Source organism: Mobula hypostoma, chromosome X1 (assembly GCF_963921235.1).
Source record: "Mobula hypostoma chromosome X1, sMobHyp1.1, whole genome shotgun sequence".
Lineage (NCBI taxonomy): Eukaryota > Metazoa > Chordata > Chondrichthyes > Myliobatiformes > Myliobatidae > Mobula > Mobula hypostoma.
The window spans coordinates 18,840,735-18,866,966 of NC_086128.1; the positions used below are offsets into that span (position 1 = coordinate 18,840,735).

Genomic DNA, 26,232 nt, shown 5'->3' on the forward strand with positions numbered 1-26,232 from the left:
TGGGCCGACATTTACGTGCCGGGCAGCACCTAATTAATTAGCATGTTTATTTCGGTTTTTTTCTTAAAGATGTGCTGTGTGCCTCCCGGCTACCGCTGCATTCTTCGCGGCAATGTATCGGGTCGGTGGCCTGGAGGGTGGTGGCCACTGCACCACCCCAGCCTGCAACGACTCAGTCTAACACACCATCATCAGTGTGCTCGGCGCTGTCTTCCCAATTCCGGTAAGTGATACTACACTGTAAATACATTATTTCTACTTTATATAGGCTGTGTATTTTTACGTGTTATTTGGTAGATTTGGCAGCTTCATAGTTTAAAGGTTACTGGAAAGCACGTTTATGCCAACAGCGCTTGCGTGAGATTTTCGGTACGGAGATCTGTGCAGGCAATCGTTGCAGAGAAGTATTTCTACTTTATATAGGCCGTGTATTTATCATATCATTCCTGCTTTTACCATATGTTAGTGTTATTTTAGGTTTTGTGTGTTATTTGGCATGATTTGGTAGGTTATTTTTGGGTCTGCGAACGCTCACAAAATTTTCCCATATAAATAAATGGTAATTGCTTCTTCGCTTTACGACATTCCGGCTTACGAACTGTTTCATAGGAACGCTCTACCTTCGGATGGCGGGGGAAACCTGTATAAACCCGTGAAGACATCTTTACAATTGCATTCAAACCCTCTTGCAATAAACACTAATATACTCTTTGGTCTTCCTTAACTGCTTGTTAACTTCCAGTGATTGTGTCCAAGGACACCAGGATCCCTCTAAATGCCAACACTTTTCAATTAAGTTGCAATGGAATGTATTTTGGAGCAAAGTACAATGTATTGATGCTACTTTATGGCAAATTTATTTCTCCTGCCTGGGGACAATATTTTTAAGCAGTTAACTCTTATTCTTCTTCTCAATATCAATGTGCTATTCCTGTGTGCAAAGTGGCTACTGATTCACAGACTCAGTTATACAGCATGGAAACAGACCTCTTGGTCTAACTCAGGATGCCTATCCGAGCTAATCGCACCTGCCTGTGTTTGAGTCACAACTCTCTACGAGGAGTGATTAATAAGATCATGGCCTAAGGTAGAAGGAGTCAATTTTAGAAAACCTAGCACATTTATTTTTCAACATAGTCTCTTCCTACATGTACACACTTAGACCAGTGATCGTGGAGCATACTGATCCCTTCTTTGTAGAAGTGGTCCACAGCAGGGGTGATTGATAAGTTTGTGGCCTAAGGTAGAAGGAGATGAGTTATACAGCTCTCGTTAAATGCACGAGCAGTTCAACTCATTGACTGAAAATGCAGAAAGTTTCAAGCTAATAACTCATCTCCTTCTATCTTAGGCCACGAACTTATCAATCACCCCTGCTGTGGACCACTTTCTGGAGGTCCAAGACGCCGACTTCTACAAAGAAGGGATCCGTATGCTCCACGACCGCTGGACTAAGTGTGTAAATGTAGGAAAAATAAATGTGCTAGGTTTTCTAAAATTGACTCCTTCTACCTTAGGCCACGAACTTATCAATCACCCCTCGTAAATCTTTGCTATGAATCTGTCCAAATGCTTTTTAAATGTTGTAATTATACCTACCTCCACCATCTCCTCTGCCAGCTCATTCCACATACCCACCACTCACTGAGTGAACGGCTTTCCCTCAGGTCCACTCTCACTTTAACCCTTTAAATCTTTCCCTTCTCACCTTAAGCCTATGCCCTCCAGCTTAAGATTTCTCTACCCGAGAAAAGACTGTGACCATTTACCTTATCAACACCCCTCATGATCTTATATACCTCAGCCCTATCCAATGTAGTGTCCAGTATGTCTAATGCTTGCACTCCTAAATGTAATAAGCTGTTTTACAAACTCAAGTGGTGTGCTGGTTTTCACCCTCTCTGTCCTTTGAGTAGCTTTTAGCACGAGGTAATACAACCACACCAAAAATTTCCTTCCACTCCAAAGAATTATGATCTCCCTTTAAGCAACATGCTTTTTCAACTATACAAACTCTCTCCAAGACAACCCTTTTATTTTCCCCCTTCCTTAAATTCCAGTTCACCTTTCTCCCCACCAAAACCGCCCCCACTCTGCTACAAGTCTTTGCATGCCTAAAAGAAAAATTCAAAAAAAAAGCAGCATTTTCAGAGTCATCATCTGGACAGCCCGAATAGATACGTAGAACAGAGGAAAGGGGCTGTTTCAAAGAAATGCCTCCCTCCCTCTACCGCAATCTCTGAACCACTCTTATGTAACCATCCTGTCCCCAATTTTTCTTAATGAAAATTCTCCCCTGCCATTTCCCAAAGCCTCGTTCTAGTTCTTGCTCAGTATGAAGCCTTTATTTCTAGCATAAACTACCAACTGTTCAGGTGGTCAGGCTGTCTGCACCTGCACACAAGATGACCTGGACAGGCATGGCACTGGGCAACAAGCAACTTCAAGGGAAAATTTTAACACCTGCCCATCACATTCAATGCCAATACCACTCCTGATTCTCTGGTGACCAACATCTTGGAGGTCAACACTGGTCAGAAATATTCCAGGGTAAAACACATAACTACTGTGGCAACAAGAGCAGGTCAGACACTCTGTATCTTGCAGTAACTAACCTGTTAACATATCAAAGCATGCTACCATCTACAGGCACAAATCAGGAGAGTGACAGAACACTCTCCACTTGCCTGGGTATCTGCAGCTCCAACAACACTCAAGCTTGACGCAATCCAGGAATAAGCAGCCCACTTGACTTTAGAAGGCATTGGTCAGAGCATATTGAGAGGCTGGTCAAGGACTACATCACACACACACACCCACACCCCCCAGATAAATAGTTCAGTGTGTGTTGTTCTCAGTGCCTTCGCCTCCAGAGACCAACAGGAGCTCAAGGGATGTCACTATGATTTACGTAGAGCCATCAAGGTGGCAAAACGGCAACACAAAGACAAAATCCAGCCACAACTCTGCAACAATGACACACACAGCGTATGGCAAGGACTATACACCAATGTGGACTTCAAGGGGAAATGCAGTAGTACAGCCAACATTGCCACCTCACTCCCGGACGAGCCAAATGAATTATTTTTTTTATTTTTTAAATCAACCTTGAATTGAGTGTGTTAGGACCGAACCCCCTGAGGAGAACTGCCGACAAGACCTGCACCTTGGTTATCCCCAAGGCTGAGGTACATAGCACATTCCAACGTGTCAACAGCCGCAAGGCATTGGGGCCGGACGGCATCCCAGGGCGGGTCCTCAAAGTGCATGCTGAACAGCTGGTTAGTGTGTTTACGGACATTTTTAATCTCTCCCTCTCCCAGTGTGTAGTGACCTCCAGTTTCAAGTCGTCCATCATTGTCCCTGTACCTAAGAAAATCAAGACAGTATGCCTGAACGATTGGCACCCTGTAGCACTCACCTCCATTATAAGCAAATGCTTTGAGAGGCTAGTTGAGGACGACATCTGCAGTATGCTACCACCCACACTGGGCCCCCTACAATTTGCCTACCAATGGAACTGGTCTACTGATGACGCCATAGCCACAGTACAACATACCATCCTCACTCACCTGGAGAAGAGGGATGGATACGTTAGAGTGCTGTTCCTGGACTACAGTTCAGCATTCAACACCATAATTCTCTCCAAACTTGACAGGAAGCTCAAAGACCTCAGCCTGTACCCCACCTTGTGCAGCTGGATCCTAGACTTCCTATCGGATTACTGACAGGAGGCAAGGATGGGCTCCCTCACCTCTGCCCCTCTGACCTTCAACACAGGTGCCCCCCACGGTTGTGTCCTGAGTCCCCTTCTTTATTCCCTTTACACCCAAACTGTACTGCCACACTCAGCTCCAATCTGATCAAATTCGCAGATGACATGACATTGATCGGCCTTATTTCTAGCGGTAATGAGAAAGCCTAGAGGAGAGATTGACACCCTGACACAGTGGTGCCAGGATAACAACCTCTCCCTCAATGTCCAAAAAACCAAAGAGTTGATTGTGGATTACAGGAGGAATGGACACAGGCTCAGACCAACCAACGTCAATGGGTCTGCAGTTGACAGCGTGAGTAGTGTCAAGTTTCTCAGTATACACATCACCGATGATCTCACTGAACTGTACACACCGGCTTTGTGACAAAATAAAAGCACAAGAGCATCTTTTCCACCTCAGGCGACTGCAAAAGTTTGGTATAGGCCCCCAACTCCTCAAGACCTTCTACAGGGGCACCATTGAGAGCATCCTGACTGGTACGGGAACTGCACCAACCTTGATCACTGGGCACTGCAGAGAGTGGTACAGACAGCCCAGTGCATCTGTGGCCGTGAACTTCCCTCTGCTGAGGACATTTACAGCAGCAGGTGCAGAAAGAAGGCCTGGAAAGTCATCGGGGACACCAGTCACCCCAACCACAAACTATTTCAGCTACTTCCGTCTGGCAAACGCTACCACAGCATTAAAGTCAGGACCAACAGGCTATGGGACAGCTTCTTCCTACAAGCTATTTGACTTTTAAATTCACATGTCTGTTCATTGCGACGGAGTCATAACACAAAGATTTTTACTCCCTCACATTGTGAGATGGATGCAAGGTTTGAATAAATTCTGCAAATTCTACACTCCATGTACATTTTGAGCACATTACAAGATGAAAAGCTGCAGTTCAACCAAACAAAACTGTTGATGTTTATTCTGCACAGAGCTGTCCCATGTGTCTGCCCTGTTTCCATATTCTTTTATTCCCATCCCTTCAGCCTCTTACTTAACCAATTCTTGAACATTACTGTCGGAACCTGTCCCCAACTTAGCCAGTGCCTGACAGTGCTGGGTGAAAAGTTTTCCAATATTCCCCATCCCAAATGACTTCCATTTAATCTTAATCCTACCATTCTGGACCTATTCAGTCTCACAACATTCCTTCCTAACTTTGAACATCTCTATCAAATCTCCCAGTAATCTGTGTTCTAATTCCAAATCTGCCAAGTCTTTTGTTCCATTTATATTTATTGGTATCGGGTAACACGTTAATGAATCTGTGTTGTACCCCCTCCTTATGCCTGACTACTGTTCCCATTGCGTGTGGCCCAGAGCTACACATGGAGCTCTGAATGCATTAAATGCCACAATCTTACTGTGGCTTGATATAGCTTCATTTATGAAGTGGAACTGATAAAAGTAGACAGAGGGAAACTATTTCCACTGTTTAGGAAGTCTGGCACCAGGCAGCCAGATCTAAAAAAATGATGACCAAAACTTTCAAGAGTTAGGCAATGCTTCTACATGCAAACAGTGATGATCATTTGAAACTTTCCTGCAAAGGGCAATTAATGAGGGGCCAATCAACCACAGGTCTGATGGATTTTTGTGAACCAGTCATACAAAGGAATATGATGAAAATTAGAGAAGAGTTGGGTCACAGGTCAAACATGAGCCCTGCTGAGGCAGAAGGGTGGCAGTACAGTTAACATCACTGCCTCACAGCTCTATGGACTTGTCTTCAGTCCAGATCTCCGGTGCTATGTGCAGGTAGAGTTTACATGTTTCCTTTGACCATGTGAGTTTCCTCTGGGTACATCCCAAAGATATGCCTCTGTATTTAGGTTCCATCTCTTCTCCCAATGGGTGGTGAATCTTTAGCCTGTCATCAAGGGAGCAATGGAGGAAGAGTTTCAAGACTGAGATTGAGATTTTGAGGTTTTAAGACAATTGAGAATGATGGTAATCAGAAAAAAAAAAGTGAATATGAGGTCAAGATCAGGCCAGCCTTAGCTCAAGCTGCATGGATCCTCAATAGAATGTAATATCCCCTGAAATTCAGAAGGTTAAAGTGGGGTTCCATTTGAAGTTCATAAGAGATGAAGGGGATATTTAGGGTGGGCGAGAGAAACAATCTCTGCAAGTTGAGGCATGGGGCCAGATCTCAAAATTAGAGCCAGTCCTTTCAGGTCTGGTTGGAAAGTATTCCTACACAATGACTGGTTCAGAACTAACTGCAAATACCAATGGACTGAGCATCAATTATAAATCTGAGATATTTGTTAAGCAAGATAATTAATGGATACAAGGAAAAGAATATGGAGTCAGTTCTCAGATCAGGCACTGGAACTAGATATTGGAACAGGTTAGAAAGGGCCTTAGGAACAGACTATAAGTAGGGAACAAAGATTCAAGATCAGGGTTCCAATGTTAAAGACGAGGGTCCTATCCCAGTACTATAACAACTCCATGAAACAGAAAACTATTCCACAATAGTAACCATACAGTTAACACCAAACAGTTCACCTCCCAAATTTATAATTCTTTATTCATTCAGTAGATGTGGACATCACTGACAACTTGCTGCCCAACACTTTAACACCCTCCTCAGCTCAAGGGACAAGCAAGAATGAACCACAAAGGTGGAAACGGCGTCATGTACAGGCAAGGATGGGTAAAGAGGTAACATTTCTTCCCAAAAGCCATTAGCAAATGGTTCTACTAACATTTTGGCAGTTTGTGTTACCACTAACAGTTTTAATTTCACTTTCATTTAATTGCTTGAATATAAACTCCCAGCTGCCATAATGCGTTTCAAACTCAATTACAGTGAATTCTGACTGCCAGCCCAGTAACTTAACTATGCTACTGCAACCAGTTCATCAAGAACACTTTGAAAAAAAATTGCACAATACAACTGACTCACTGATCCTCTTCAATCTATATTGCACATGAAAAATCAATGCCTTCATTGCAACTGTACATCACTTTGACCTTGGGCTCAGAGCTCAATGGAAGGTCACTAGGGTTCTCATCCAACTTTGACACCAAGTAAAAGAGGGGTTTCCCAATTTTTTTCTTTGAACTGAGCCCAGAATCTAACACGAGACAGCTCATCAAGGCGATAGGTCATCTATTGCATCTATCAAGGTCATCTTTTGCATCCGGTGCTCCTCGGTGAAACCCGACGCAGATTGGGGGATCGCTTCGTCGAGCACCTCCACTCCGTCCGCCACAACAGACAGGATCTCCTGGTTGCCACCCACTTCAACTCTGCTTCACATTCCCATTCAGATATGTCCATACATGGCCTCCTCTACTGCCATGATGAGGCTAAACTCAGGTTGGAGGAGCAACACCTCATATACCATCTGGGTAGTCTCCATCCCCTTGGCATGAACACTGAATTCTCCAACTTCCGGTAATTCTCTCCCCCTCCCTTCCCCTATCCCTATTTCACTCTGCCCCCTCCCCCAGCTGCCTGTTTCCGCCTCCTTCTACTACCCATTGTGCTTTCCCCTATTCCTTCATCACCCCTTTATCTTTCCCCTTACTGATTTTTCACCTGGCACCTCCTAGCCTTCTCCTTTCCACCCTCCCCCCACCTTCTTTATAGGGCCTCTGCCCCTTCCCTCTTCAGTCCTGACGAAGAGTTCCAGCCCGAAACATTGACTGATCATTTCCATGGATGCTGCCTGACCTGCTGAGTTACTCCAGCGTGTCGGAAGTGTTGCTCATCAAGGTGATAATCGTACAGCATAAAGTCTGTAGCATACAGGTTAGAGATTTTGTTTTGTATTTAAAAGCTGAACAGTGCTACAGGCTGACCCTCACACAAACAGTGAGCAACAACTTTAATACAATTAGTGACTGGTTAGAGACCTTGGAGCTACATTCAACCAACCTATCAATTGACCATCATCATGAAAACACCCCTGGCCACCACTGCATCACTGCTTCTGGAGGCTTGCCATGTCATATTATAAAAGTGGCTACATTTCAAAAATATCCCATTGACTGCAAACCATTTTGAAAGATCACGAAAGGTGCTTTTGAAATGCAGATAAAGCACTGGACACTGATATAGTACAGGGAAAATGAGACACTGTAGATGCCAGAAATCTGAAATCTGGATCAACACATAAAATGCTGAAGGAACTCAGCAGGTCAGACACATCAATGGAGGGAAATGAACTGTCAACATATTGGGCCAAGCACCCTGATTGAAACTGGAAAGGAAAAAGATAGAAACCAGAATAAAAGGGTAGGAGGAGGAGGAGGAACACAAGCTGGCAGGTAATAAGTGAGACCAGGTGGGAGGAGGAAAAGGAAATAATATAAGAAGCTGGGAAAAAATAGATGAGAAAGACAAAGGACTGAAGAAGGAGGAATCTGATAAGAAAGGACAGTAGACTATTAAATAAGCAGAGTATGGTGGGGGCGGGGGGGGGGGAAAGAGAAGGGGTAACAGGCACAGGGGAGTGGTTACTGGACATTTGAGAAAATGATGTTGAAGCTATCAGATTGGAAATCACCCAGACAGAATATCAGATGTTTTTCCTCCAGCCTGAATCTGGCTTTAACTTGGCAGTGGAAGAGGACGTGGACAGACATGGCAGTATGGGAATGGGAATGGGAATTGGAATTGGAATTAAAATGGGTGGCCACTGTGAGATCCTGACTGTTGAGGCAGATGGAGCGAAGGTGCTCAACGAAGTGATCCACCAACCCACATCAATAATACCCGATGCAGAAGAGGCTGCACTTATGAGCATCAGAAATAATAAATGGCTCAGGACAGGGAAGTGGCTTTGCCATTCCAGCTTTTGCAATTAGTCTCAGATATCTGAAACTTTGAACCGATATACTCCAAAGTTTGTAAAAAAACCCTGTTGTTATATGATGTTAATAATTCATCCTCACAAATTACTCTGAGTATTTTAACTCAAGGTTGTTTTGCTGATATACCTTCCAAACAAAACTTTAACCTGGCACATAGCTGACCTTTGAAAAGTTACTGATGTTGAAAATAGTTTCCCACAAAATACCAACGATCACCATTTCAGTCACATCATCAAAAATGTCCCTGAACTGGCTGCTATCCACTGGAAGATTGTGGGAGAAGAGAGTAAAATTGTAGCCGGGAAATGAAAAGGAGTGGTGGGAGGGTCAATGGAAGTTTGATTTCACCTCTGTTCATATTTCATGGTGTGAAAAGGATAAAAGTTGACACTTATACTTCAACCAGTAGGAACAATATGTCAGATTTTTAATTAAAAAGCATCTTTGACCGAAGGTGGCTTGGAATCCATCCAGTTTTATAAGATCAGAGCCAAGATATTTGCTGATGGAAAGGTGCAAAGCTCGTGAATAAAACAAGGGCATCAGTTTGTTGCCATTGGTCATACAAGCACAGTTTTGGGGTTTACTAGGGCTATGATCTGTGAGAAACAGCAATCTTAATTGAAGATAATGCGCCTGTATATGGAGTATCAGATTGATCACATATCAAGTTCTGATGGGTGATTAAATGTTCAAGAATACACCCACATAGAGTAGGCAAGCCTAACCCATGGAACCTGGGTGCCACACTGTGACGTATGCTCAATACACCCACAACCAGCCAGTTCAGCATCAGTGCAGCTCTTGGTGGCAGAGCAAGATGAAAAAAAAGGCAGGGAAAAGTCTTGCGAGCCAAACTCAAGCAGAAGTGTTCTCAACAAAAGCATTCAAAGTTAACAAGTGGATATTGTACAATAAATTATATTCGCATGGGAATTACAATGAAAGGCTTCATATGGAGGATTCCAGGCCAGAGCACCTATCAACCATGTTCATTGCACAATGGAGCAGAGATAAAGGCTGACATTGTTCGAATGCCAGCAGGTTGTTGCACTGTTCCTGAATGACTACTACACTCACTCCACTTGAGTCATGCTCACCTTCACAAAGACCTGACCTGCTTAAAATGCACCAGCACTATGGACGTACGCTGCCTCCTCAATAAGAGGGGGGGAGAGGGGGAAAAAAAACGAATGGAGAGAGCGAGAGAGGGGACAATAGAGTGGAAGAAAGGAGCGATAAACACAACGACACAGACGCAAATGAAAAAGTAGCAATGTTTCATCTTGCATTTATATTTATTGCATCTTTAATTGAGCAAAATGCTGCTATAGACTTCAAAGAGTGTCGGAGCAGAGTGATGGCCACAATCATAGTCCACGTGCATCACAAGTTTTCTCCACTTGCCCTGCACTACTTCCAGCCTGAAATTATCCTTAGCACTGCAACTTTTTTGAATTCAGATAGTGAAATAGTGGAGTCTACAAGTCTGCTGGTAGTGATAACTGATCTAGAAACACACTAAGCAGCTGAGACTGTGCAAGTGTTTTAAGTTAAAGGAGCACAATGACTATGGGGCTGGGGATCACAGCAACAGGGAGGTGTGAGGTCAAAGGAACTCCAAATTGAGAATTTTAGATCTGGTTGATGCCAATATGAGAGTGGCCAAGACAGATTTAGTATTTTTTTTGCAAGTCACCCTGTTTTGCATTCTTTTGAATGTCATTTCCATCCACTTTAATTTTGACAACATTTCAAAAACATTTGCAAGGGAATTCTATATCCCATGGAGTTAATCACAGCAAATCCATCTTGTTATGTGATGAAATAACTACTTGTCTGTGTGCTATAAAAACAAAGGAAAGTAAGAAACACCCAGGAGATCGGAACAATATACAGTAGTGCAGTCAGGGCAATCAGGCTGGAGGACAGGGCAGGAATTGATGCAGTGAAGAAGGGAGTTGATATGGTCAGCGGGGTAAAAAACGAGTCCTCCCCTACTAATTACCAGGGACATTATCAGAGCATGATCATGGGTTGCTGACCACTGAGTTTTGATTTACCTTCTACTTTCTCCTAAACTACCTGCACCACAGTGTGATGGGTCAAGTGAGCAGCTCATTCTGCAAATGTGAAGTATTAACTCCCCTGGTTCTATAAGCTCAGAAGCTCAGTGCTGCAGTGATGGGTACAGACCAGTGAAATCAGAGGCTGTTCACAACTCCATGTCAGGCTGTGGTGAAAAGGTCAGGCTTTGACCCTTGACCACGCCCATACCTCCCACCTTTGCTACCTGTCTGTTCAGCAGTCGTGGCAAGTCCACTTCCTGTTGGCACTGAATAGGTTTCAATCTTTTCGAAGGAAGAAGGAAACAACTGCACGATGCCCCCTCCAGGACCGCTGAAAGTTGTGGGAAGCCAGGTTACAGAACGTAGGGATCCAGGGCAGTGAAGTCCCAAGTGTTCCCTCCTTAGCATGTACCAGCCTCACCCCACAGCCTGCCCAGAACAGGATTAGAGTAGTAACACTGCACTAGTCGGTGTTGTGAAGATTAAAAAGCTGTCTACTACAGTCACAATGCCGGAAGATGAAAGACAAGATAGAGATACAGAGAAATTCAAGTGGGCCGTCAGAGAGGACCAAAGTTCTGCAGTCTGTACTCAGTAAAAAAAAATGCACTGAAAACAACAAACAGCATTGGATACTCACTCTTTTTTCTACCTTGACATTTAAAGAAATAATTCTAGTTACAAATAGATAGGAAGTTCTAGGGTTTCTTCTTCAAAACCACAATTGCGTGCAAAAATCAGGATGCTGTCGAACTTGGGTCTTTTTCATGTCCCTGACGTCATCATGTTGGCTTTTCCCCACAGCCCCTGCCGCCATCTACAGTTTACTGACGACCAGTTAATGTACATGGGTGACTGTTCACTCCCACCCAGTGAACACAAGTGAAAGCTGGCTCTGAGTCAGCCTGGTTAGAGGCATCGGCAATCCCCTCCCCTGCCAAGGGCAGAGCAGCACTTTCACTTATCATTTCAATCTCATCTACCAAAGAGGTCAGAGCCATCAGGAAAGGGGAGGCAAGCTGGCTTGCTTCTTGGCTGTGAGGGCAGCAGGGGTTTGCAGTGATCACGCTGATTAGAGATACTGTTAGTCACAGGTCCTGAGTTGAAGCTGGTAGGGGACTGTTAAGACATGTCAGCTTCCAGCAGAATTTGCTGCTGACATACATCGCTCACATTCTGTGTACTGGCTCCTGTACACCAAGCCCCGCACACCCACCATGCTCAATTATCTGTATTGGCATTGATCCCATTTAAAAGCACCCACCCTCGTGTTCAAATCCCTTCATGTAGCCGCCTGTCATCCAACCCTATATTTCTACACTCCTTCAATTCAAACACCTTGCACTTGCTTAGTGACCATCGCCCTGCCAATGGTGGGCTACTCTTTCCATTGCTGAGACCCCAGTCTCTGGTGTTCTCTCTCTAAACCTCTCCACCTCCATGACAAAGCTTTTGTCACCACTCCTGATGCCTCCTTAGTGTCAGATTTTAGACAATAATACAGCTTCTTGCACTGTAGCATGTTAAAGGTGCTATATAAATGCAAGTTGATATTTTTGTTGAAGCGTTAAGCATCTTTGCAGAGTGTCCACATCAAAACAAAATCCATGTAACTACACATAGAGTGGCATAGCCTCCCAGTGGTCGATCATGAATAATCAAATAAGTGCCTGGAGCCAAATAAGGCTCACCAAGTAAATGCCTTCAGGAGTAGGGAACCTATCAGAGAGAGAGAGGGGGAAGGGAGGAGGAAACAACTTTAAATGGTGCATCTATTGAGAGACAGGCAACATAGTAGGCAAGCATAAAATACCCTCTGAAGAACACCGAAAAAGAGTTTCTATTAGATGAAAGGATTAATTTCTATTATTTAGAAACATTTCCTGTAGCAGTGCAGTTCTAATGCAATTCACACTCTTAATATGTTAGCACAAAAGCTATTTCCAGCAGGAAATTGGAAAGGTAAACCTGGATAAATTTGAAATGTGTCATTTTCTTTAAAACTAGACTTTTTCCCCCCTAGGGCAGATACCCTACAGCAAGCTGAAGAATGACCAACATGAAGGTAAGAAGGTAACAAAGTCAGAAGTCAGTGAAGAAAGATATGACATGAGAAGAACTAGAAGATTCCTGCAGACAGGTGAAGATTCCTGTAGATTCATCTGTCTACTGGAATCTTCTCATCCATAATTACCTTGGGTGGCAGCAAAGGCTGATGCTATTGTTTATACTGTCAGGTTTTAAGACTATTTAACAACATTATGCCCATTTCCCTCAATTGTAGACATTTCTCCTCTCCCCCAAAGTCACTATACTCCCATCCCAAATATCCATACAAATCACACAGATCTAAGTATTAGGTAAGCTTGATGGCAGATTATTTGTAGTGAACCCTAGCAGTCATTACCATGGCTCCCAGATAAGACTTTATATTGACCCATGAATTAACACAACTTCCTGGATAAATCAAATAGCTGTTTACAACCAAGAAATCACATGCACACAAGATGTCAGATATGCTTCAGCAGTTGAAATTGAGACTTATAGCACAACACTTTATAGTACCAGCAACCCGGGTTCAATTCCGCGCCATCTGCAAAGGAGTTTCTACATTCTACCTGTGACCACGTGGGTTTCCTGCAGGTGCTCTGGTTTCCTCCCACAGCCCAAAGATGTATCGGTTGGTAGGTTAGTTGGTCATTGTAAATTGTCCCATGATTAGGTTCGGGGGTTGCTTGCCAGCACAGCTCGAAGGGCCAAAATGGCCATTTGTGTTGTATCTCAATAAATTTTTTAAAAATCTTCCCCAGGACTTAAGAGTTAAAGAGTGACCACCTTCTCTGTCTTCCTCCAATAGGCTTTTATTACCCTTAGTGCCTTGTGAACACTTCAATTGACCTTCCCTCCCACTTTCATTAAACATGGCATACAGTTACATGGGGAAGAGATGGGCAGAAGACCATCTGGGATTTAGAGCAGGAGGGGAGGACAAAACAGAGGATATATCCCAAACCAAAAATGCCAGGAAGGGTGCCTCCACTCCCAGTGGGGTGCTTATTGATGGAATGCTAACTGAGGACCTTTGGCTTTTTGCGAGATCCCTTTTCTTGTAGATGGCAAAGGCAGTAAAGTTGTCTAACAGTGCTCACTGTACTGAACCAGATGGTGCTGCCCACACCAATAGTTCCACTGGCAACAAAGCCATTGTACAGAACTACCTTCATGGGTCACATTTACTATGCAGTCATTTCTGTTCCCACAACGTCACAGGCAAGATTCCAAAATGCCACCAATGCCTGCTAATGACAACAGCACCTGACCCTCGAGCCACAGCCATACTGGTGCTGCACACAGACAAAACCATTCAGGTGCCACACAAGGCCAAAGCCTCACTGCCAGCAAAGGACTGCAACTGCCAAACTAGAGGTCAGAGAGAATCATTTGTTTCACTCTCTTGGCCTCCCTAAAATGTTACCAGGTACAAAGGCTTCACCCAGCAGTGGGGAAGATCCATGGTCAGAAATGTAAATGTTATGAATGCAAATCAGAAACAAATGCCTGCTTCCAAAATTGCATGTGACTGCCCCTGTTGTTCCAGAAGTACAGAAGCACGGCTGGAAGAGCCATTGCTTTAGAGTTCAAGAGACCCGGGTTCAGTTCTGTCCTCAGCTGCAGTCTGTATGGAGTATGCATGATCTGCCCATGACTGCTTCGCTTTCACACACACACACACAAGAAATTCTGCAGATTTGCAAATTCTGCAAATGCTGGAGGAACTCAACAGGTCAGGCTGTTTCGGGCTGAGACCCTTCTTCAAGACTGGAAAGGAAGGGGGAAGATGCCAGAATAAAATGTAGGGGGGGGGGGAGGCTAGCTAGAAGGTGATAGGTGAAGCAAGGTGATTGGGAAAAGTAAAGGCTAGAGAGGAAGGAATCTGATAAGAAAGGAGAGTGGACCATGGGAGAAAGGGAAGAAGGATGGGCACCAGGAGGAGATGATAGGCAGATGGGAAGAGGTAAGGGGCCAGCGTGGAGAATAGAAAAAGAAAGAAAAGAGGGAGGGTGGGGGGAAACTTTACCAGACCGACAAATCGATGTTCATGCCATCAGGTTGGAGGCTAGCCAGATGGAATGAGGTGTTGCTCCTCCAACCCGAGAGTGGCTTCATTGAGTCAAAAAAAAAAAGGAGGCCATGGACCAACATGTCAGAATGGGAATGGGAATAGGAATTAAAATGGTTGGCCACTTTTGGTGGATGGAAGTAAAAGATGCCTCCTTCTATGTTGTATACAAATCTAAAAACATACCCTCCAACTCTTTTCTTCCTTTGTGTTTATTGAATTTCACCTTGTGTGGACTCACCCCAAACGGGAACAAATTCACATTCTCGCCACTCTCTGAGGAAAAAAAAATCTAGAATTTCTGATCAGACTTACTAGTGACAACATAATATTTATGGCCATTAGTTCAGACCTCCATCATAAATGGAAAAACTTTCTCAATATAAACCCTTCAAAGCATTGTCATATTCTTGAAGATTAATAATATTCTGCAAGATTACCACTCGGCTTCCCAGTTCTAAACAGTCAGCTTGACCATTCCAATAGGTACAAGGTTCCAGTTCTAGAACTATTCTACTAAATATTTTACACACCGACTCAAGTTCCTCTATATCTTTACCAAAGTGGGGAGACCAGACATGTGCACAAGTATGCTGAACGTGGTTTGATTCAAGTTCAGCAGAACCACTCTATTTTGCAACATCATCCCTCAATTGCACCATTTGCTCTTTTTTAAAATACATTAACACATATTCAATGTTCCATTCTAACAGAAAGGCTCTAATTATCTCAGAATTGAGTGTCGAAGCAATCTAATCCTTTTTACATAGAAAAACACAGGATTTAATTTTTCCAACTACAGTGGAACATTGCTATTTTAAAGAAAAGTGCAAGTACTCCCACAGTGGTTACATTAAATCTGCTGTTTGATGGCAAAAGAATTAAGTCAAAACATTGTGGCTTTTACAGGCCTGTAGTAGGCAGGTGTAATGTACTTTTAGCACATGGGCACAAGGGATGAGGATTACCTTCAATAAGTTTCCTGCTCCAACTGCTCAGAATTCAATTCATTGGATGCAGAGATCAACATCAAAAACTCAAAGCACTCTCTGGTTCACTTTGTGGCAATTTTTCCTCCCCATCTCCTGGTATACAGTTCCCCTCCAGTACACTGCTTCAATGACTGGCCCAGCAGCACAGCTAATTGAGCTGCTGCCCCACAGCTCAAATGACCTCGATTCTATCTGAACTCTGGTGCTGTCTATGTGGAGGTTTCACATTCTCCTTCTGTCGATATGGTTTCCAAGTGCTCCAGTTTCCGCCCACATCTGAAAGACGTGTGGGTTAGTAGGTTAATTGGCCTCTAATGTGTAGATAAGTGGTAGAATCTGGAGGGAGTTGATGGGAATGCAGGGAGAATGAAATGAGATTTGTGCAGGATCAGTGTAAATATGTGCTTGATAGTCAGCATAGACTATGTGGGCCAAAGGGCCTGTTACCACACTTCATGACCAAAGCCTTTTTCCCCCACTTCAATTGTTAGAAACCAGGATGCAAGCCCACATAAAAATTGGTCACTGCATTTCCTAAAAGCAGCAGTGATTATATTCAAAGTCACTCCATGCAATGCACTATACAAATCCAAATTCTTTTTGTTTTAACCTATATAGTGGATTCCAGATATTTGGGCCATCAGTTAATCTGGTTAGCTGCTGATTTGGGACAGCTCTTAAAGAACAAAAACTGATCAAGAAAATAGCCAGGATTTCCTTCCTTTATTTGGGACACTATGTACTTAATTAGGACAGGAGACTGTTGCCGAACAGTTTCTAATTAGTGTCCGTCACATGCACTTGTGTGTCCGTTAAGACACTACACTGTACTTAGAGCAAAACGATTTTAAATAGCGTCAGCTACATGTGTTGTGTTAAAAAAAATGATTTTTTTCACTGACAACTGGCGTGAAATAAGCAGCAAAAATTCTGTTTCCTTACTGCAGATTCAAGTACTGTATTCAGGCTTAGAGATGCCAGAAACAGCCAGGAGTGAAAATGAAACTATTTCACTACTTCAGCAAGTTAGGAACCATGAAGAATTAAAGTATTGACAATCATCTTGAATGGTACTGTGAAAAAGATTTGGAAGGTGCAACAGTTTCTAACTAGCTTCAATCACGGGCACTTGTTTGGCCGTTATAGGGTACACTGTGACCAGAGCTAACAGTTTTTAAATACTCTCAGTTGCGCAAGCTTGTGTTACGTTAGAGATTTGGGCTGAATGACACCAAATTAAAAAGCAGTGATGGCTGACACTACTTCTTGCAGGAAGGTAATGAAGGCAGTCTATTATCTACACTTGGTGACTACACTGATTTTGTTAATTTACAATCAATTAAAACACAGCAGCGTGCACTGTATAAATTCCTCCATTGATAGCTATTAGGAACAAACAGTTTTATAAGTACTGTAGTAATATTGATAGTGTTATAATTTATTATGCATTTCATTTAAATATATAACTTGTTACTCATTTAAATGGTAGTTTGTCTTTTTTAAAACTACTTCTGTTGTGTTTTGTAACTCCAGAAACTACTTGAAAGAAAAACACGAGAGGCGGGGATACTTAGTTTTCTTTTCTTCAGTGAGGTGCTCACATATGACGTGGTGGTATAATAACGTATGCCATTCACCTACTTTAATGCTTAATCAAAACTATATATTTACAATATTAGTCAAATGTTATTGAAATATTAAATGCACTACACTCCTCCCTGCTTAGCCATGAACTCCAACTCAACATAGAACGCATCTCAATGATGTACACAGTATACTATACAATACAGCTATTATACAGACATCCACAGCAGAGTAAATTTTAAATTGTCCCATTCAGGTCTAAAGACTTAATTGCTGTAGAGGATTTTTTACACTTCCTGACGGCGGGTGGTTCAATTTTATTGGCAGGTAAAACTTATGCCTGAAACAATCTCAGGTTCTGGAGCCTCCTCCGTGGTAGGCGTAGGAGTTGACTCTGGGACTGCAGGAAATGATAGGTCTGGACATCTTTCTTCTCTAACAATTGACTCTACCACAGGGCAATTCAGGCCAGTCCCAGGAATGGAAAGGTGCTGTCTTGGCATCTTCTGGTCCTGTTGGCATCTCAAACAGTGCATGGCAATCTGCTCAATCTGATCTATCCCAGACCACCAGATAAAGCTTTCATTTTGACCACAACTGGATGACTATTATCTAACTCCTCCAAAACTTTAGCTCTCAGTTTGGATGGTGCAACAACTCCCAATCTCCACATAAGGCAATTCCCATCAACAGCAAGTTCATCCCAGTGCTGGTAAAAATGGGGAAATGGAATTTCTGTTGCAAGTTCCAGCCATTTTGGGTGGCCTTGTAGACCTGAGACAGTGTGGGGTCTTTTCTGGTTTCCCCCTGGATCATCTTGGTGTATTTGTGAGTCCTTTGCTTTGCGTTAGAGAGAATACTTCAAGAGGAGTGTCCGCTTTTGTAAGTTTTCAGGTATTTCCTTTTCCAAGGATAAACAGGACAATTCATCAGTATTCCCATGATTAGTTGTCCTCTTGAATTCAATCATATACTTGTATCTACCAAAAAACCGAGCCCATTTCTGCATTTGTGCTGTTGCTGTTCGTGAAACATCCTTCTGTGGATTGAAAATGGGCACTAGTTGGAGGCTACCCAGACGGAATACAAGGTGTCTATCCACAACCTCCTCTACTGTAAAGATGAAGCCACACTCAGGTTGGAGGAACAACACCTTATATTCCGTCTGGGTAGCCTCCAACCTGATGGCATGAACATTGACTTCTCTAACTTCCGCTAATGCCCCACCTCCCCCTTGTACCCCATCCGTTATTTATTTATTTACACACACATTCTTTTTCTCTCTCTCCTTTTTCTCCCTCTGACCCTCTCACTATACCCCTTGCCCATCCTCTGGGCTTTTCTCCCCCCCTCCCCCTTTTCCTTCTCCCTGGGCCTCCTGTCCCATGATCCTCTCATATCCCTTTTGCCAATCACCTGTCCAGCTCTTGGCTCCATCCCTCCACTTCCCGTCTTCTCCTATCATTTTGGATCTCCCCCTCCCCCTTCCACTTTCAAATCTCTTACTATCTCTTCCTTCAGTTAGTCCTGATGAAGGGTCTCGGCCTGAAACATCAACTGTACCTCTTCCTAGAGATGCTGCCTGGCCTGCTGTGTTCACCAGCAACTTTGATGTGTGTTACAGTAAGTGATGCTTGGTTTAAAGAATACGCACTTGGCATGTTATGCTCTGAGCCCATAATCTTCCTGTCTGTTTTAGCACTGTGTTGAGATTTTGGAGGTGTTCCTTGTCATCCTCACTGGTAACTCTGAGTGCCTGGGTAGCCTTGCAGCACCTGGTCTATAGTTTTCTGCCGGAGTGCAGGTGCAGATACTACTCCAAAAATAAGCTTTTTATAGTAACAAGCCTTTCAGGAGTGTTACTGGTGAGGAAAAACTTCAGACTGTTCTTCCATCTCCATCTATAGGTAGGCCTCAGCCAAGTCCACTTTGCTGATGTATTTCTCTCCAGAAAGGTTTGCAAAGATATCCTGGGCAGAGGCTATTGATCTACCTTCAGTACTGAGTTTATGGTGACCTTAAAATCATATTAGATCCTGACAGACCCATCCTTCTTGGCTACTGGGACCACTGGTGTTGCCCATGGGCTCCACTCAACCTTGGATAGAATTTCTTCAGCCTCCATGTGATCTAGCTCACTGGCTACTTTATCGTGGATGGTATAAAGAACCGGATGGGCTTTGCAAAACTTGGGTGTGGCACTTTCATTAGTACTATTTTACCCTTGATATGTTTGAGTTTTCCAATGCCATCCCTGAACACTGCTGTGGCACCATCCAGTACCTTTCTTAATTCACTTTCAGTTGCCTCTATTACAGGGGATGTGGCATGCAAATAGTGAATGGATCTCCAACCAAGTTGTAGTTGTCTCAGCCAGTCACGGCCCTCTTGTTTCTACCACATACAAACCCAATGAGGCTTATTGTTTGTTGTTTTTCACTGTCATGAATGTCAGTTTCACAGGAGTTATCTTTTCTCCAGTATAAGTTCTTCATTGGATTTCTGCAAGCTTCAGTTCGGCATCTTGGAGATTTCGTGTAATGACTTAAACAGCCAAGCCAGCATCCAATTCCATATTAATTAATTTGTCATTCACTTCTGGTGTAAGCTATGTTACTTATTGTTAGTATCACTCTCAACATTATCAAATTTTTCATCAACAGGATGCAAATCAGTGTTTTTGAAACTGCAATTTGACTTTCCATCTTTTTCTCTTCCCTGTGCAATCCATTTACTTTTGTCTCTTTGTTGCACTTTGATCAATTTTTGCTCCTAAACCTGCATCAGTCTGGTGTATGTGATCCCCTGCCACAACGATAACATAATTTGTTCAGCCATGCAGGTTTCTATTTAAACGTTGCAATTTTATTTACGCTCACTTTCATTCCTGACAGCAATTCAATTGCATCTCTGGCGGCTGCTGTTTCCATTGATACAGCAATTTCAACTGTTCTTTTAAAACTGAGCTCTGCTTCAGTTAGGAGCCATTTTTGAATTCCTTCTTCTAAGATTTCACAAACTAAACAATCTCTCAGTGCATCATTAAGCCCATCTGTGAACCGTCAACACTCAGACAATCTCTTCATTTATCCATGCAAGCTGAAATGGACTCCCCTACCTTTTGATTCCACTTTAGCTGTTATAAGCGTTCTGCAATCAACAAAAGTTTTGGCTCTAAATGTTTCTGCATTACATTCATGATATCAGTGAAGCTCATTTCACTTGGTTTGGTTGGAGCAGTTAAACTCCTAAGCAAACTTTATGTTTTTCCACCCATTGCATTCAGTAACACTAACATCTGCTTTTCATTGGCTATTTACTTCAAAATACTGCTCAATTCGTTCAGTATACGTCATCCAGTTATCTGTTGTGCAATCAAATAAGTTTATCTTTCGGACGTAACCAGCCATTTTTGCTTTTTTTAAAAATATTTATGATTATTATTAACTGATACTGTTTATAAACCTGTGAATTTCATTCATTTTGTCTTTTTTTAAAAAAACTCTACCATCTCTCTCCCCTGCCAAAGACTCACGTGCTGCGCATTTTAAAACAAAACTCAAATCGTTCTCTCCCCCTTCCAAAGAAAAACGTGCTGCACTTCAATAGGTTGGGTGTCATCTTGGGTTCATTTTAAAACTTCCTTGTCGCCACTGTTATGTTTTGGAACTCCAGAAACTACCCAAGTGAAAAACACAAGCAGCCAGGGATACGAGTGTACTTACTTTTCTTTAATGGGGTGCTCACATTTGATGTAGTAGTGTAATGACGCATGCCATTCACATATTTTTACATACAACCCATCATGAATGATGTAAACCAAGAATGCTTAATCAAAGTTCAAAGTACACTTACTATCAAAGTATGTATACTGTATATAATCTTGAGATTCATTACCTTACAGCCAGCACAAAACATAGAAACCCACTAGAACCCATTAAAAATAGACTGTCAAACACCCAATGTGCAGAGGAAAAAAATGTGCAAACAATAAAGGTAAGCAAATGATATTCAGAACCGAAATTCATGAAAGTGAGCTCACAGACACGAAGCCAGTCACAGGCAGTCAAACAATATATTTACAATATTACTGAAATATTAAATACACTACACTTTCCATGAAATTTCAGCTAATTAGGACAGCGGTTTAATTGGGCCAAAATGTACTGGTCCTGATGTATCCCAATGGTAACTGGAATCCACGTATTGATAAAATAAGAATGAACTGGTATCTAGCTGGAGCTTCTGTTCCTCCCCCCCCACCCCCACCACCCCCACAAATGTTTTACAGCAAAAGCAATATCTAGCAGCCTGGTTGCAAATGTTTGATAGGGAAATGTGATGGCCCAATGGCCCACAGCAAAATCCCAATATGGTTAATGACCAGAGAATCTTCTGCTTATTGTGCTGCTGATAGTTGAATATTTGATGTTGGAGACCAGGACCACAGTGCTTTACAAACAGCATGTAATGCAAGATTTCTCCACACCCCACATACCTTGATAGATGCAACAGAGCCACATTAATGTCACAAAAGCACAGCAGGATGCTGGCAACCAAGACGGCCATGTGGCACAGCAGGAGGAATTTATGGGACATAATCTGCTCCAGTGCTGATCAGCAAGGGCTCAAGAGTGAGCTTTCAGTTTTGTCACCAAACAGGTGACTAAAGTTATTATTTCAAAATAAACCTCATTCATTAAAATGCGAACAACAACAGTACAAGGTTATCTTTACGCTCAGTGTCATTCTGTATATACATTCAAAATGTTATTGACTCTATACATTGGTAGTGTTCACACATTCTGCATATGGAGCAACACTGCCACTTATGTGGCCTCCTGGGATGATATGAAGTTCAAATGTTTGGAGGTTTCTACACTGGGCGAGTTAAAAGATTGGGAGTAGGGTGATCACTGTTAAATATCAGAAGGATGAGCCCAAACCATTAGCCAGTCCAGTATCCACCTTACAGTATAAATGAACATTCACCCACACATGCCATTAATGGGAAAACATTTCATGCCCCCAATATTTACCTCAGAACCCCTCTAATAATCATAAAACCTGTCCACAATGTTCATAAAACCAAGGGTCTCCATAGCCTGGCAAAAAATTTTATAAATACTATGGAACTGGATATAATCAGTTATCACCATGTGACTACATTTATGACTTTTAAACTCTACCTTCTCTTCAACTAAAATGCTTAACACGGGACCATACCAAAGCAGACACTGGTGGAGATATTCTACTCCAATGTTTGTCAATCTAAGCTAGTGCACCTCCAGCCAACACAGGAGTGGCCTCTTGAAACCATTCCACCATCTACTTCAATCACAATGACCCTCACCTCTATTTGTGCATTCTGTTCCAAATTACTTGATACATCTTAACCTAACAAATACATACCAACCTGACTCCTGAAACTTTCAATCAACCACCCAAAAGGTTACTGCTGTTGAAGAGGAGAACCAAGACTTCCCATGACCTTGTGGGTGATAAAGTGCTTCTTGTGCTTGCAAACTTCAGCTTCTAATCTGGGTTCTCCCAATAGCTTCGCTACAGCTACTCCATTTTGAATGCAGCCGGGAAAATGAGCACAAGGAAACTTGGTACAACAAAAGACTACAAAATGGCAACTTGTTTAATGTTCCATTGCATGTACTGCATCAAATAATGTCAAAGTTACACAGGAAAAGTGACTAGTCCTTTAAAAGCAAAACACTATTGCCTCTGCTACCTGTTGTGACAATACTGAAAGGTCTCACTGTAGTGACCAGTGCAAAGGTACAAAAAACTCGAGGGCATCCTGGCACTGTTTGAAACATTCCATGTCAGTTCTCCCCTCTTAATTTTAACATGTGGAATGTTGCAAATCCAAATCAATGTGCAGCTAATTGGTCTTCCCCTTTTGCCGATGACATGTTTTCCTTTAACACCTGTCCAAGATGGTATTCAAATACCAACCCCTGGACAGCGGTGCAGCTATTAGAGCCACTGCCCCACAGCTTGAAAGGTCCAAGTTCTAGTGCCATCTATGTGGAGTTTATGTTTTCCTGTAACCACATAGGTTTCCTCCAGTTCCCACATCCCAAAGAAGTGCACGTTTCGAAGGTTAATTGGGGCTGTAAATTGTCCCAAGTGTCTTAATGAGTGGTAGAATCTGGAGCTAGGTGATGGGAAAGTAGAATAAAATGGCATTGGTGTAAATGGGATGGTCGGTACAGACTCTGTGGGCCCAAGGGCCTGTTTCCATGCCCAATGACTTAAGCCTTCCTTTTTCATTTCAATTGTTACTGAGAGCTAGAGGATAGGACTAAAAATTGGCTACTGCACTTCCTAAAAGAAGCAGTGAGTACTTTTGAATTCACTATGCAAATCTAAATTATTTTTCCCAGCATTGATAAAATAAGAATGAACTGACATTTACCTAGCACAAACAAAAGAAAATCTGCTGATGCTGAAAATCCAAGCAGCATCCACAAAATGCTGGGGGAACTCAGCAGGCCAGGCAGCACCCATAGAAAAAGAGTATAGTTGACATTTCAGACCGAGACCCTTCAGCCTGAAACGTTGACTGTGCTCTTTTCCATAGATGCTGCCTGGCCTGCTGAGTTCCTCCAGCATTTTGTGTGCGTTGCTGATGTTTTCCTAGAGCTTGTATTACAGAAAATGTAATACTTTGCAGGCTGGTTGCTGTTGTATAATAGGGAGAAACGATGGACCAAATGGCACACAGCAAGATGCCAAAAAAATTAATGACTAGAGAATTTACTTCTTATTGTGCTGACTGATGGCTGAATATTGGATGTTGGATACCAGGAGAATTCCAGTTCTTTTCAAAAGTTTTAAGACTAAGTTCACCCTGGTGCCCCTGAATTCTCCACTGGTGAGTTATTCCAAAATCCAACCATCCTCAGTGAAATAATGCTACCTAGCATCCTTTTTAGTCATTTCTTTATAGCTTATATCCTTGCTCTACAGTCAATCAAGTATCATTGACGGCCCTGTAGATTCCATATTAATACAAGTCATATTCCCACCCCTCAGTCTTTCCCTCTCCAATGACGAGTTCCTACTCAATGAATTGAATCACGTGTGTTTTCATCATCCAGTCTCATAATTATTCAAATCTGTCTCTCTTGTACTATTTCCAGCTAGGCTACGTTCTTACTGTAGTGAGGGTTAAGAACTTCATCAGATAAGTTATTACCAGATCTAGGAACAAAACTTTATTCCCGGGATGTTTGTCACTGCCAGTCAGAACTTATCCCTTTTGCCCCTGAAGAGGTGGAGATGAGCTTGTCCTCTTGAACTGCTACATACCCAGGGTATAAATATCTTTTCCTTAGTTCTTTAAAGCAACAGCACTATACACTACATACATGGTGAAAGTACTCCAAAAATGCTACTGAGGACAGTCTTCCAGATTTAGACCCAGTGACAATGAAAGATCGGTGATATATTTGCAGGTTGGCACAATGTGTGACTCTGGTGGTATTGTGTTTGACTTATCCTTCTTGGCAATAGAGGTTACTGGCTTGGGAGGCACTGTTCGGAGTAACCTGGCCGAGTAACTGCAGTGGATTTTATCTCAAAAATGTGTTGTGGGTTAAAGGTAAATCACGGGATGTCGACCATGCGGGAAACTTGGTTGCACAACTCGCCCAGTAACACCGCCTCGCATCAAAATTACTGGGAGATGTAAAACACTTCAGCTTCCGAGGTAACTCAAGACTTGCAGCGAAGTACAACACTCAAAGCAAATGCTTTATTTTAAAGAAACAGATGCAGTTGGCTGACGCACGGGTACACGGTAGAAGACAGAAGCAAATAAGCAAAGGGGAGGGGAATTTAATCCTCCACAAACAAATAAAACTAATGGAAATATTTATTTATGACGGTGCACGTCGAAGAACAAGAACCCCCTTGGAACCCATTTGAGCTTGGCTGCCTGCCACTTGATAATTAGACACACACTCTCTGAAAAGGGCTTCGAAAACAATCTGAGAGCGTAGGTTGGCCAATCAATCAGCTCAAGTCGACAATAAACACACACAAAATGCAGACACCTGTGGATCCAATACTGCAAGGAATACAAGGGGCAAACAATCCCCATACGGTCCCTGCTCAACTTTCCTCAGACCTGGTGCCGTCAACCCTCACCCGCCCCCAGATTCACCCTCGAGCCATGCGCGTGGGAACTTTTCCCTCGCGGGTTTTGGAGCGCGAGTCCCCCACCCCGCCCCCTCCTCGGTACCTGTGCGCTGCGTCAGAGTATACGGGAGAAACGGTGCCCAGAAGAAAGGAGAGAAGGCGCTACGCCAACCTAGCAACACTCACCTCTTGGAGCCTTGGTTAGCTCTTTTCCTCTTCCTGCCCATAAAAATATTCCTCGTGGTGGTGATCATAGTGCAGAGGCCGGGGTTTGAAGGCGCTACCTGTGTAGTCCGCTTCGGCCCGAGTGTTTGGCTTGACATCCTCCGAGCGAGTTGCCGCAAACGCTTTAAGTGACGGACCAGGAAGTGTGTGGCTCTCTCTCTCTCTCTTTCTCTCTCTCTCTCTCTCGCTCGCTCGCTCGCTCACTCACTCACTCACTTTTTTTTCTCTCTCCTTACATAACGCGACAGGAATTAGTCATGACCCCGACCTCCTGCTTCGCAATTACATAACTCATTGTGATTTATATAGTTAGTAGACAAAATAAAACCACACTATTATTATGTAAATACTTAAAATAATAATTCTAGTACCTATTGGCGTGCAGGATGCATCGATGTATTATTTTATTTTGAAGCTGCTTTGGGTCGTACCAAAGACTGAGGAGACTCAAGATAGTGGTGGCAGGTCTGTTCTTAAAC

At 42.9% G+C, this 26,232-nt stretch overlaps 1 protein-coding gene across 3 annotated transcripts in view; it reads right to left on the reverse strand.

Annotated features, from left to right (window-relative positions):
* LOC134340478 (aryl hydrocarbon receptor-like) overlaps window positions 1-25,915 on the reverse strand; it is a 169,469-nt gene extending 143,554 nt beyond the window's left edge. For all 3 annotated transcript variants that reach the window (XM_063037788.1, XM_063037787.1, XM_063037789.1), the window contains exon 1: window positions 25,715-25,915. In XM_063037788.1, coding sequence (XP_062893858.1) covers window positions 25,715-25,851 — 137 coding nt within the window. In that variant the 5' untranslated portion in view covers window positions 25,852-25,915. The remainder of the gene's footprint in view (window positions 1-25,714) is intronic.
* Between the last annotated feature and the right edge of the window lie 317 nt (window positions 25,916-26,232).